The sequence below is a fragment of the Podarcis pityusensis genome (assembly GCF_964106645.2).
Source record: "Podarcis pityusensis genome assembly, chromosome: 9".
NCBI lineage: Eukaryota > Metazoa > Chordata > Lepidosauria > Squamata > Lacertidae > Podarcis > Podarcis pityusensis.
The window spans coordinates 23,078,058-23,091,990 of record NC_138034.1 but is presented as its reverse complement, the minus strand read 5'-3'; the positions used below and the strand labels follow the sequence as shown (position 1 = coordinate 23,091,990).

The 13,933-nt window shown below is 43.2% G+C and overlaps 1 protein-coding gene across 2 annotated transcripts in view; it reads left to right on the top strand.

Annotated features, from left to right (window-relative positions):
- KIT (KIT proto-oncogene, receptor tyrosine kinase) overlaps nucleotides 1–13,933 on the top strand; it is a 79,827-nt gene that overhangs the window by 53,322 nt on the left and 12,572 nt on the right. For both annotated transcript variants that reach the window (XM_081020478.1, XM_081020479.1), the window contains 8 exons: nucleotides 2,779–2,893; nucleotides 7,942–8,132; nucleotides 8,312–8,418; nucleotides 8,519–8,645; nucleotides 10,033–10,137; nucleotides 11,062–11,172; nucleotides 12,835–12,976; nucleotides 13,834–13,922. In XM_081020478.1, coding sequence (XP_080876604.1) covers nucleotides 2,779–2,893; nucleotides 7,942–8,132; nucleotides 8,312–8,418; nucleotides 8,519–8,645; nucleotides 10,033–10,137; nucleotides 11,062–11,172; nucleotides 12,835–12,976; nucleotides 13,834–13,922 — 987 coding nt within the window. The remainder of the gene's footprint in view (nucleotides 1–2,778; nucleotides 2,894–7,941; nucleotides 8,133–8,311; nucleotides 8,419–8,518; nucleotides 8,646–10,032; nucleotides 10,138–11,061; nucleotides 11,173–12,834; nucleotides 12,977–13,833; nucleotides 13,923–13,933) is intronic.

Below are 13,933 nucleotides of genomic sequence, written 5' to 3'. Positions count from 1 at the left end.
TGGTTGCCAGATGTGAATTCCCCCCCCCCCAGCTCTCCTACCCCACTAAGGTTAGTATCTACAAAATGCCCTCTGCTGCAGAATTCAGGAATCACTTGGGTACGGGGTTGAGTAGGCAAAGAGGCAACCTTTTAGGTATCCTGGACCCAAGCTGCCTAGTGCTTTGTACAGCAGTGCATCCTGAATTTAGCCCAGTAGCTCCTTGGCATTTAGGAGGCGCTGGCTGAAGTTCCCAAACCGTTGTCAAGGGCAGGCAGTTTTAGATGTCGCTCTGTAAACTTGTGTTCCCAACCCAGCATAAGATCAGGCTGCAAAATCCAGTGAACAGTCAAGTATCTTAGGCATGATGGGGGCTGCGAGGAACAGTATTCATGAATGCGATTGCTTGGGAGTTGAATAAATAAGAGAGCTCTTCTCTTCTCTTGCCTGAAGCTGTTTTTCCCCCTGACGCTCCCTCTGACCAGGAAGTGCATGACCGGCGAGTTCGGCACTCAGTTGAGTCATGTTGCGAATCCAGCCTGGCGATTTTGCAAAAGGGTTGGTTGGTTTGCTATTTTGACCGAAGTGTTGCATGCAAATACAGAGGGGAAGAAGGATTTTCAGTTCCTGTAACATAATACACACAGAAGCTAAGGCCCCTCCATGCATAATCTCAAGACGTATAAATCATCCAATTGTTTAGAAGTTATACACTTGGTAAAGAGCTGATCTGTTGCATCTCGACTATAGTTTTAAAAATACGTTTGTGGATTTGTAACCTCCATGGAGGCAGGAACACTTCCCTTGAGTGTGTGCTTGGCATGCATTGGCTCAGACAGTGGCTTATGGATGAATTCATGGTTGAGAGTTGTGCTGGAGATCTCCTGGCCCATAGCATATGCCGTTAGTCTGCTAGAGCATTTGAGCAGGCTGCTCTGATCCCCTCAATGCTTCAAGCGCTTCTGCTGCCTCCTCCTTTCTCTGTCCATAAGACTTAATTAACCTTCCTTCAGCAGAGCAGTGGGTTGCAGTGGGTTCTCTCAAGCACAGGCAGTGGTTTTTCCCCACAGAGGATGGGGCTATGTTGAAGGGCCTTTTCCCTTTGGAATTGACAGAAACAGAGATTCTGGGGCCGGTAGTCTACAGAACACCCTCTGCTGCAGAATGCAGTAATCACTTGGGTACAGGGTTGAGTAGGCAAAGAGGCAACCTTTTAGGTATCCTGGCCCAGTGAAGATGTTCCAACAGGGCCCAGGAAGAATCTCACTGCTACCATAACCTTCCCTCTGATGCCAGTAAGAGTCTCAGCTTTTGAGAGGGAAAGGGAGGCAGTAGCAAAGGGCACTTTGCAAGCATCCTCTGGGCTTTCGGCGAGTATCTGAACTGAACGCTCTCAAAAACCCGGGGCTTTTGCAAGCATTACTCTGAGTGCTCCCAAAGTCGAAGTCTTTGTTTTGCACTTGAGGATTTGGAATGAGTGGGACTGTCAAAATTGCATTGGCCTCAGTTCCTGCTAGAGCTGTCCAGGTCCTCCATTAAGTAAATCCTTACAGGATGTTATGGAAAAGTTTTGTCAAAAGTCTTTTCCTTGGTGTACCTGTTCTTCGGATGCCTTTTCAAAGACAGCTAGAACAAATGTCTGTAAATCCTATTTATTGCTGCTGTCTTCCCCCTTGGGCTCTGATAATAATCTTTTAAATGCAGCAGTGCTGCGATTTCTTAAATATAATAAAAGAAAGTGTCATGTCTTGGAACAGGAAGCAGAAGGCCACAAACCTTAATCAACGGAGAAACTTACGTTAGGTATGTAACAGCATAGCAAGCCCGTAATCTTCATTTCACTTCACGGGATGCCTCTTTGTAAAAAGCAGTTGAGCAGTTGCCCTGAAATCTCTTTAAGGTACCTTAGCTCTACTCATGCTAAATACTGGACATAATTAGTAGTCTCAAGCATCAGCCTTTTTCCCAACACCTCAGTTTCGAGTAGAAACAAGAGGTCAACTTGAGACCAATATGAACCTGCGGGAAGACTATACAGTGGTACCTTGATTCTCGAACTTAATCCATTCTGGGAGTCCGTTCGACTCCCGAAATGGTTTGAAAACCAAGGCGTGGCTTCCGATTGGCTGCAGGAGATTCCTGCAGTCAAGCAGAAGCCACGTCGGACATTTGGCTTCCAAAAAATGTTTGCAAACCGGAACACTTACTTCTGGTTTTGCGGCGTGTGGGAGCCGATTTGTTCGGGAGCCAAGCCATTCGAGAACCAAGGTACCACTGTATAGGTTTATGAAAATCAATGGTATTTTTTTCTACTTCCTGTTTTAACTTCTTTACATTCCTGTTGAGATTGACTTGGTTGTTCCCCCCTTCTTCTTTTTTGCAAGATTTCTTTGTAACATGTTGGCGACAGGGGGGTGGATCTTGCAGAGAAGCAGCACCCATGGTTTCAGGACACAAAGCGGCCATAGAACACCTAGTTCTGTCCTTCGAGTGCTGGTAACTAGCAAGACTTGCTGGGGTAAACACTGCAAAATGCTTTGATGCCTGGGGAAAACGCTGGGCATTTCCAAAGATGAATATTATGTTTCTTTTTGGACGTCCAACACATGTTTACTCAGAAGTAGCACTGTGTTCAGTAGGGCTTACTTGTAGGGAAAGCATTTGTCGCTTCCTTGGGGGCAGATGCTTAATTTATTGGCAGACGTTGTCAACATATTTCTAGTATTTGGGCCGAAGTATGAATGCACAGTCATAAACAGATCTAAGGAATGACTATATATCTGTCCGTTTTATTTTCAGCCAAACCGGAAATTGTTGCTTCAGACAGGCTTAGCAATGGCATGCTTCACTGTGTGGCTGCTGGTTACCCTGCCCCGAAAATAGACTGGTATTTCTGCACAGCAGCTGAGCAAAGGTGAGTGAGCCAGATAATTTCCAGCATGCCTTTTGTCTTTGGGTTAGATCTTCAGCGCAATAAATTAATATGCTCAGAAACAAATGTTCAGATGAGTGGAGTGTTTATATTGGTAGAAGGGCAAGGGCGATACAAATGATAGTATTTTTCTAATAAAACAAAATAAAGAAATGCTGTGCCTGTACGTCATTGTGCTCTACAGCTCTGAATCAGCCACTGGAGAGTCGCTTGAAAAGTGAGGAATGGGTTTGATGGCTTGGTTTCCCAACCTTGCCTGCCCCCAGTGCCTAACAGAGGCTGTCAGCCAGTTGTGTTGGCACAAAAGTGTCATTGAAATTCTACTCAGTATTGATCCAGGGTAGATTCCAATGTATATTTAGCAGAGTAACAACTTGAACACTTTGCAGGATTCCCAAAAAATAGACCAGAGGCAATTACATTTTATCCAGCAGAGCTTTACTGCTACTGAAGGCAAATGAGCATAATGATCACAAATCCAATACCTTCAGGATTGGCACTGTCCATAAGAAATCCAGTTGCAGCAGACTTACCTTAAACTTACAGTAACTTGTAATAAGTCTAAACCTTAACACTAAGCATACCATGTACCATAGCTGTCAACTTTTCCCTTTTCTTGTGAGGAATCCTATTCGGAATAAGGGAATTTCCCTTTAAAAAAGGGAAACGTTGACAGCTATGGCATGTACAGAACACTACACCTGAAGGAAAAGAGATAGAAAGAAAAGATGAAGCCCAGGCTCCTTCTGGCCTTACATTTCTAGTCAGCATGACCTTGACAGGTAAGAGAACCAGTTTAAGCCAGCTCTACGCAGCTTCTCTGAAGGAATAACCCAAACATCATGAACCTGCTGCTTGTTTCTTTCACACACAGAAGCTTCCACAACCCTCTTGAAATGGGAAAGATCTCTACATATCAGATCAATACTTTCTGCACTAAGAAATGCAGACTGACAAAAAGTCCCTTTCTCCATAGGGCTGTTTAGGTGGAAACATACGTAGGAGCTATTCAGATGAACCTTCCTACACACAGCCTCAGGGAACGTAATCGTGCATAGAGCTATACACAAATACAACTCTTTGCCATTGTTTTTATTTAATAATATAATTTATAATGAATTTCCATTTTTTTTTTTACAAATTAACTTCAAATGGAACAGTTACATCGTTTCATGTATTGACTTCCCACCTATGCCTCAACAGTGTTTATGTTCAAAACCTTTTCTACTGCACTGTCTTTCAAACTCTTTATCTATTACAGAAATCTGTCTAATACAATTACTTTATCATTTTTCTCCCACTGCTCCCTATCTCGAATGCTGCTCATTTGACTGTATTTTTTCAGTATTTTTTTTCCAAATGCTCCAGAAAAGCCCTCCATTCTTCTATAAAAAGTTCATCGTTTCGATCTCTTGATATTGCTGTCAACTTTGCCTTTTCGGCATAGTCCATTGTTTTTTTTAAGCCATTCCCCCTTCGTTGGAACCTTCTCTTCTTTCTATTTCCGTGCATATAACATTCTAGCTTCTGTTGTCACGTACCTAAATGATTTGGTCATTTTCTTTGGCATGTCCATCCCTATTATCTCTATGAGAAAAGCTTCGGGTCTTTGGGGGGAAAAGCCCATTTAAACATCATCTTCATTTCATTATATATCATTTCCCAGAAGCCTTTGGCTTTTTTTTTAACATGTCCACCACAACTCTTTACAATTGGGAACAGTTCTCAAAGATAAGCCCTGGACATGCATAGTGGTGCACATTTAGGTCCCTTTCACTGCACCTTTGGCCCTTAAGAAGCATGGCATATGGATTTGTCAGGAGCAGGGCTAACAGGTCTGGTTCCTCCATGCATATTTGTGGGAAGGTTCATTGGAATAGGTCCCATGTTTCCTTTGCCCATCGGTTGGCAACTGAGGGACCAGTCAGCATCTCTCAGCGAACTGGCTTAGGCCAGGAGGACTCCGCATTCTAACACACTCACTATCCTAAGTAGCCTTACTTATGACAGGACTTTTCTGTTGTTCGCTTCTTGCTCTTTTCTTGAAGGAGTCACTATAATTTATGACTAAACATTAAGGGCCAAACATGGACTTCAGAGGGCTTACACCCACCTGCAGCCGGGCTGTTCTTGGCCCTAATGATTTAACCCCGTAGAATGACAATTACAAAATAGCTCCCGTGTATGGCTATTATCTTTTGGATTTATCATGTAATAACACAATTTTCCAGGACACAGGGTAATTAGATTTTCATTTACACACAGTAGATTATAGGGTAAATGTGTCTTGTAAGCTTGTGAGGGAAAAGAGAATTAACTACAAAGGTAATTACCAAGTTTCTAAGAAGATTGTATGTACTTTCCGTGCAGGTAGAGGATTTGCAAACAAGATTATAAAGCACTTGCTTATTTTGACAGCGTTCTAAAGACATTCTTGCTAGCAGATAATGTGTTTCCTATATGAATCATTTTTCACAAGTTATTCTTTCCTAAGTTTACTTTTGAGGTGTGCATTTTTCATCCACAGCAACGGGCAACATTTCTCAACTCTGCATATATGTTCCGTCCTAAAAAGGATTTTAAATTGTGACATTGTAGTAGATAATGAAGAAAGAGCATTCTGCTGGCTGAAAACCACTTTTAGGACGGCCTTAGTTTTCTCTGTATCAGAAGCAGAGGTTCCTGCAGAGAGCCTTCAGGCCCAGCCCAAGACATTTTGCTGCCTACAGCAAGACACAAAACAGCTGCCCGATTCCAATCCATATATAAAGAAGCTGACTGGACAGTCAGTCAGTTTTTATTGTATATAGCCAGAGGCCTTTGCAATGGACAACAGAGAAGAAAAGGAAACTTTCATCTTAAATCATACACATAACCTGTAGCAGTTTGCAACATGAAAAGAAATTTACAACATTAAGACTTAAGATTGGAGTGCATTCACGTAGGTGGAACAGAACTTCTTGGCTGCAGGTGCAAATCTAGCTACCTGGTGTGTAATATATAGATGTTTATCTGCTAGGAGTTCAGCAGTCACTTTTTGCATGAATCAACCTGGAAGCCAATTAAGAATTGGCGCTATAAATTTTCCTCTAGGCATTGTATGCAGGGGCCAAATAAGCAGGTAATGTTTGATGTCCTCTACCGGACTGCATCCATGTATACTTTTGCAATCCATATGGGGAATTCCCCAATATCTCCCCTCTAAATATGCCAAGGGCATCTGTCGGAATCTTAGTTCTACAAAGGCCCTGCGTAGTTATGGGAAGGTCAGAGTCTCAAGGTAATGGGACCTTAAGTGAACGGTCTTAATTTGCTCAGAGAGGAGATTTTCTAGAAAATGGTGCCTGCTGCCATCTTGGCTGAAAGTGCAACATGGCACAAAGGAAAAAATAGCCATAGGGAATGCACCACCATTTATGCTACTTTGAAATCTGACATTAAATATATTACCCTTTGGATTATTGTAACGTTTTTAATGAATTGTCATAACAGGCTGTGAGCATTTTGTTGACACACTTTGTTTTCCTGTTATATGTATTCTGAAAATTAATGAGAAGAGAAATGGGATAAGACCATGAAATCTAAAGTCATACTTTGTGGAAGATGCAAAGTAGGCTTTTAAGCAGATTTACATAATTTGTGGCATGTTGTGCTAGAGAAATATGTATATATTTGACGTTAGACACTATACATGCACTTCAGGCCTCATGTGGGTGGGGGAGACAGACAAAAAATTAGGGGAAAACATTTTTTCGAGAGAGGTTTTGTTTCACCTTTTTGGAAATGCTGGAGAGTATGAGATACTTTCCCTCTTTGAATGGGCAAAGCTTTTTAAGATGAGGTTTTACTCACTCAAAATGTATAGTACATGGGGATTTCCTGGGTGTCAAAAAATGATATTTATGTATGCCACTACTGCGGCCCATGTTTTGTTAGTCCAAAAATGGAAAACGAGTGAGGTCCCAACTAAAAAAGAATGGCAACTTAAAATGGTGGAATATGCACAGCTTGCAGACCTAACATATAGAATAAGAGAATAAGAGAACAAGAAGAACATAAATTTAAGGAAGTTTGGAAAACATTTATTGAATATATGGGGGGGGGGGGAATTGTGTACACCTGAAAACATTGGCAGCATTAAGATAAATTCAACAGTGCAAACAAGTTTTGTTTGATCTAATCATGGAATACTGAATGGTTTAGTGTATGTAAAATATGCAGGGATTTATGATATGCGAAATGAATCATGGAAAGAGAAGAAGGGAAGTCATTGACATTTTAAGGTTGTTTAAATGAATATTCTAAAGTGTAAAACAAAAATTAATTAAAATTATATAAAAAACAGGGACACGGGTGGCGCTGTGGGTAAAAGCCTCAGCGCCTAGGGCTTGCCAATCGAAAGGTTGGCGGTTTGAATCCCCGCGGCGGGGTGCGCTCCCGTTGTTCGGTCCCAGCGCCTGCCAACCTAGCAGTTTGAAAGCACCCCCGGGTGCAAGTAGATAAATAGGGACAGCTTACTGGCGGGAAGGTAAACGGCGTTTCCGTGTGCTGCGCTGGCTCACCAGATGCGGCTTTGTCACGCTGGCCACGTGACCCGGAAGTGTCTCTGGACAGCGCTGGCCCCCGGCCTCTTGAGTGAGATGGGCGCGCAACCCTAGAGTCTGTCAGGACTGGCCCGTACGGGCAGGGGTACCTTTACCTATATAAAAAACAAAATGTATAGTACATAGATGTTAATGTTAGACAGTCTAGTACAGCATTAGGGAATGCTAATATAGATATAAACAAGATGCATTTCTTCATCTAAAGCAGCGATGGCCAAACTGGCCCTCCAGCTGTTTTGGGACTACAACTCCCACCATCCCTAGCTAACAGGACCAGTGGTTTGGGAATTGTAGTCCCAAAACAGCTGGAGGTCCAAGTTTGGCCATCACTGACCTAAAGGGTGCTGCTATTTTCCTGGCATCAACATTCTGGATATTTTCTCTTGTCCACCAAGTTGGCTCACCCAGGTGAATTGTTTCTTCCAGGTGTTCAGATTCACCAAACATTTCACCAGTAGACGTGAAGACCAATTATAAAGATTCGCCTTTTCCTCCTTTTGGGAAGATAGTTGTTGAAAGCACCGTGGATGCCAGCATGTTCAAGAATGGCACTGTTGCATGTGAAGCTTCCAACGACATTGCCAGGAGTGCTGCTTTTTTCAACTTTGCCATTAAAGGTAACTGGCAGCCCGAGTGATATTTGAAACGGCATACTGTGTTCATGCTGTAATCTCCCTGAGACGGAGAACACACCTTTTGGCTCATACCATAAAGCACTGTGTTCCTTGATGAGTCAAGGGCCAAGTCTCTTAATGCAAAAATTTAAGCCAGGCTTCTTTTGTGTGTGTCTTTCCAGAACAAATAAGCACCCACACCCTTTTCACTCCTTTGTTAATTGGCTTTGGAGTAGCGGCAGGACTGATGTGCATCACAGTCATCATTCTTGTGTACAAATATCTGCAGGTAAGAATTATGCTTGTGGTTATACCACCCACAATCTTATTTTTTCCTTTACCTCCGTTCACGGTTGTATGCACTCAACATGGCTGTATCTCTCTTCCAGAAACCAAAATATGAGGTTCAGTGGAAAGTAGTTGACGAAATAAATGGAAACAACTATGTTTACATAGATCCCACACAGCTTCCTTATGATGACAAATGGGAGTTTCCGAGAAACCGGCTAAGTTTTGGTTAGTTTACATGTATTTGACCTATAGAACTCTGTGTCAGCAGAATGGCATTGTTCCTGGAAGGGGGTGGGGAATGTAGGACCAGTACTCCTTTTTTTAATAAATCCTGTAAGGAGCTTGTGTCCTCTTCAGAGCAAGGTTAGGCAAGTGACCTTCTTTGCATGTAACCATGGCTTGCCAAGAACAAACAAGTGTGTGGAAGGGAAATCACAGTCACTTCACTTCTCCCCTTGTTTTGCTGCTCCTGCACTATCTAAAGCTGAGCTAATAGCACGTCTCCTGCAGATGAACTACAAGTAGAAAACCAAGAGCAAATCTTGGTTACAACTCATGTTTGTTGGGAGCAAGACAAACCAAAAGCCCAGGTTTGGATGTAACACAAACCAAACCATGGCTTAGCTCTGGGTAGCATGGCAGCAGCAGGACCAGGGGAAGATTTTATTTTTTAAAATTTATTTTTCTACTCCAGGTATTTGTACATTAAGCCATAGTTTGGCTTGTTGTTATGTGCGAACCAGGCCAATATAAAACCAGTCAAGAGTTCTCCCTAGCCCACAGACTGGTCCCCCACTAGACTTGCATTGTGTTACACTGCGGCCTGTCACAAGCTGAGGAAAATGGTGGGGAACTTTCCTGGAGGAAAAGCTCTGCATTATTTGTGCCATGTTCTAAGTAACTCTGCTTCCATAATTTGTTGTTCTGCTTACAGTCACCTCCAAATTACGTCACACATACAGCTAAACCCCAGCATGCATTTTAGATGCCTGTACAGTGGTACCTTGGGTTAAGTACTTAATTATTTCTGGAGGTCCGTTCTTAACCTGAAGCACCACTTTAGCTAATGGGGCCTCCCGCTGCCGCCGTGCCGCTGGAGCATGATTTCTGTTCTCATCCTGAAGCAAAGTTCTTAACCCAAGATACTATTTCTGGGTTAGCGGAGTCTGTAACCTGAAGCATATATAACCTGAACCATATGTAACCGAGGTACCACTGTACTTTGTTACTGATTTTTTACCTGCAACTGTTGTCAAATAGCGAAGACATAGAGACAGGAGAGATGGAGTCAAAGAGGGAAAGGTTAAGTCAGATGTGCGGAACAAAGGGGAGCTGAGGGAAAATAAGGAACTGTAACTTTGGGCCCCAAAATATTAACAATAGTGTTGGACTTTGTGTAACAAATTTGCTGCCCCCCCACCCTCTACCTAGATTCATGAAATAATGGAATTGACAGCTACTCGGTGGGACACTATTTGTGGATCTTACAATGTCCTATCCCTGCTTTAAATTTCTTTAAAAAATAGGAATTGGATCAGGTTGCATTGCTAATCTGTTTGGTAGCAGCTCAATGTTTGGTTGTTGTTTTTTAAACACTCTGAAAATCCTTTAGGCAAGACTCTTGGAGCTGGAGCTTTTGGGAAAGTCGTTGAAGCCACTGCCTACGGTCTCTTCAAACCTGATGGAGCAATGAGAGTAGCTGTAAAGATGCTCAAACGTAAGTTCCCAACACCTCCGTTGCAAGTTTTACTTATTTAAAAATATCTCTCTTGCCCTGTCTTCCCAAGGGTTCCGAAAGCGACATACACGCCAGAAGATGAAAACCATACCTCATCGCTACACATTGCCTTCAGCCCCAAATTCCTGCATAAATTGCCAGCTTCAAATATCTGAAGAGCTGCCATGCAGGAAATATTAAGACACTAGTGCTCTGATGTTCCAGAGGACAGAACTAGAATTGGTGGGTGGAAATTGCAGGGAAGTGGATCTCAGCTAAACGTTGGGAGGCGCTTCCTAATAGTACGACCTGTTTGAGAGTGGAATACAGGCTGCCTTTGGAGGTGGTGGGTTCTCCTTTGTCAGAGGCATTAAGCAGAGGCTGGGCAGGCATCTGTCAGGGATGCTACAGCTGCTTCCAACATTGTAGATACTTGATTGTATGCTGGGTTGGTCTAGATGACCTGGAATCCTTTCTGGTTCTGTGATTCTAACTGGTAGAGTGTGAGCCTGGAAGCGCCTCCTTGGGAAGGAAATTCCATAATGAATCTTCAGGAACGCTCCTTCCCACACACACACCAGTAGCCATTTTCCCAGCTTCCGGAGGGAGTTTGAGGTGGGGTTGCCATCCAAGGATCTCCAAAATATGGAGTACATTGTATGACCATAAGAATGTATCCCATTTGTTAGAACACTGTAACGCATCAGATTAAAGAGAGTTTTTCTCCCAGTTATTGTATCTTTACAAGTAAATGTTCCTAAGATCAGAAACCAGTGTGGCAAGCCTAGTTTTAAGCAGAGCCTTCTTGGAAGACCTGAAAGCACATTGGGCCAGGAAGCAACCTGGAACACCTCGTGGTGTGTTCCTTTGCGACTCCCTTCTCCCTTTTTAAATCCGCTGAATTTTTCATCTTTCTCTCTCCAGCCAGCGCCCATTTCACTGAGAAGGAAGCCCTGATGTCCGAGCTGAAAGTCCTGAGTTACCTTGGCAACCACATTAACATTGTCAATCTACTCGGAGCCTGTACAGTTGGAGGTACAGTTTTCAACCTGTTGCTCAGTTTGGGGAGGTTTGAGGGGAAAGCTAGTAATGTTCACACACAGAGAAATGTCCTATTCCGGCATTCCGGCATCTTGTGTGTCGGCAAACAGGTGAGGAGAAGTGGGGAGTGGTCTGTGCCGCCAAGCCCTGCCCCATATGGCAGTTCAGAGCCCTCCATGAATTTGAGGGAGAAGGTGTGAAGCAGAGAGCCTCCTCTACCCATGGATAGTCCTCACAGGACAAAACAAGTGCTCCAAATTACACTGGGAGCTTCCCTGCTTCAGGGCATCAGTCTTAAACTTTAAACCAGTGGTTCCCAACTGGTAGATTGTGATCCCCAGGGGGTCCATGGCACCATTCACATAATGAAAACTACCATAGAGATAGCAAAAATTTCAAAAGTTGGGGGTCCATGGCTTGAAAAACAGGAGGTCCACGGGACTTAGCTAATTGGGATCCGCTGCTCTACACTGTGTACAGGTGACACATTGGAGGGAGCTTGATGGAGCAGCCCATCCTTGCTACTCCTCATGTGTTTGCTTACTCTGAAGGAGATCAAACGCTCCATTCTACACACAAGAGGCGGAGGCATCTGCAGGCTCAGGGGGACCCCAAGGTTTGCAGAAGTACACAAAACCCACTGAAGGAAAAACCCACAGGAGGGCAGGGAGCAACGGGCAGTTTGATGACTGAGCACACTTAGTGGCCGCCGGATGTCCGTTGGGGGTGCGGGGGAAAGGGAACAGAGTGTCCTGAAAGAAGGCAAGCTTGACTGGGATACTGAAAAGGAGACCTCACAGCCCCAAGAGAAGGCTTGTGCTCTTTTCATAATACCTCACCCAGCATAAACAAGTGTAGTTATTGCTATTATGGAAAATAGTTCCGGTTCTGTGTGAGTGGAGAGGGAACTATCCAGAATAAGTAGCACTGATACAGAACCCTATATTTGAAATCTCAGGCATCCGGTACTTGAAATGACCTAGAGGCAGCCAGGCATTCAGAAAAACACATCTTTGATATAAAAACTTTAGAACCGTAGACGATTTGATTCTGCCCTTAAATTTCCCTTTTAATCATTTGAAAAGTCTGGAGCTTCTAGCTTTCTGTCTCAGTAGAGAGTTCTGTCTGAATGGTTCTCCCTCCCTCCCCCCAATTACATTGAAGACTATAATATTTTATATCATTTCCAAAACATTACTATAAGAGCGAGAAGTCTACTGTAAACACGAGTGAATCAAAAGGATTAATGTTAGAAGCTTACATTTGGAACAGATAACTTCCTTCAGGAAGAGCTCCGGAATGAAACAGATGTGTCTGGTTTGCACCATTATCACAGGACTTACTTAATTTGTGTGTATGTGTGTTTCTTAACACTGCAGCCCTATTGATGTGTGAAAATAATTAATTGGGAATGACATCGTCTTAATTGGAAATAAGGCTCAGTGCCTGAATAGAGAATCCGCTGATGTAATTTCACCCTGACTTTTCAAGCTGAAACACTACTCTATAGTGTGATTTGAAATGGCCCGTTTTTGTACATGTAGCCAAATAATCGAGGGGCTTTTTGTTTGTTTGTTTGTTTGTTTCTGTTTTTAAATATGCCTGAGCCAGAATGGAAAATTCACCCACTGCTTTTGACTTCCTCTGCATCTGCAGGTCCTACTCTGGTCATCACAGAATACTGCTGCTATGGTGACCTTTTGAATTTTCTGAGAAGGAAACGTGACTCCTTTATTTGCCCAAAGCATGAAGAAACAGCTGTCTACAAGAACCTTCTCTATCAAAAAGAACACATGTAGTAAGGATGTGGTGCCAATATTTGTGGTCATTGCCAGGAAATCACAGTGTACCTTTTGTGCGCTTGTGCATTTGGGAGGGGAGTTGTTTTGTTGCTTTTCACAGCTTTGTACTCATTTTGTGGGGGGGGTGGTTTGGGGGAGAGCTTTAATTTATCACATTGCCTCTATTTCATGCTTCCGCTGAGGAATTCATGATGGTGTACATAGAGGCTGTCCTATTTTACTATCACAACTACCTTGTGAGGTAGTCTGGGCTGAAAGATAAGGGGCCTCCCCAGGACTACTCAGTTAAGCTTAGAAGCTTTAAAGGAATTTCAATCCTGGGCTTTGTGATTCAAGTCTAGCACTCCCATTCTGGCTGTCTTTTAAGAGAGCACTCAGATTATTCCTCACAAACTTTTGACTGAGTCTCCCCGTTCCCTGTGGATTAGATTAGTGTTTCCCAAACTTGGATCTCCAGCTGTTTTTGGACTACAACTCCCATCATCACTAGCAACCAAGACCAGTGGCCAGGGATGATGGGAATGGTATGGGATTAGGAACCACACAGCCAATGAATATTTGTTTCCATTGGACATTCGTTCCCGTTGTCTTGCAGCCTGGCAAAGTTATGTGCTGTACAACTACAAATTTGTCAGCCAACAATCTAGAATGCGAGACTGTGAGACAGTTGATAATATGGATTAAATAATTCTCTCTCAAATAAAAAAATGATATGTTCATTCAGGTCATCTTCTCTACATAGCTGAAAACCTTAGTCACTCCTCATCATACAAACCGCTAGGGGTCCAGTGACCCAAGCCAACAGATTCCCCATATATTATCCAACCTCATAGTTCTTCTGTTTTCCACATAGTGATGCCACTGATGAATACATGGACATGAAACCAGGAGTTTCTCAGGTCATCCACACCAAAGCCACTAAAAGGAGTCCAGGAAGGCCAGGTAAGCTGCCA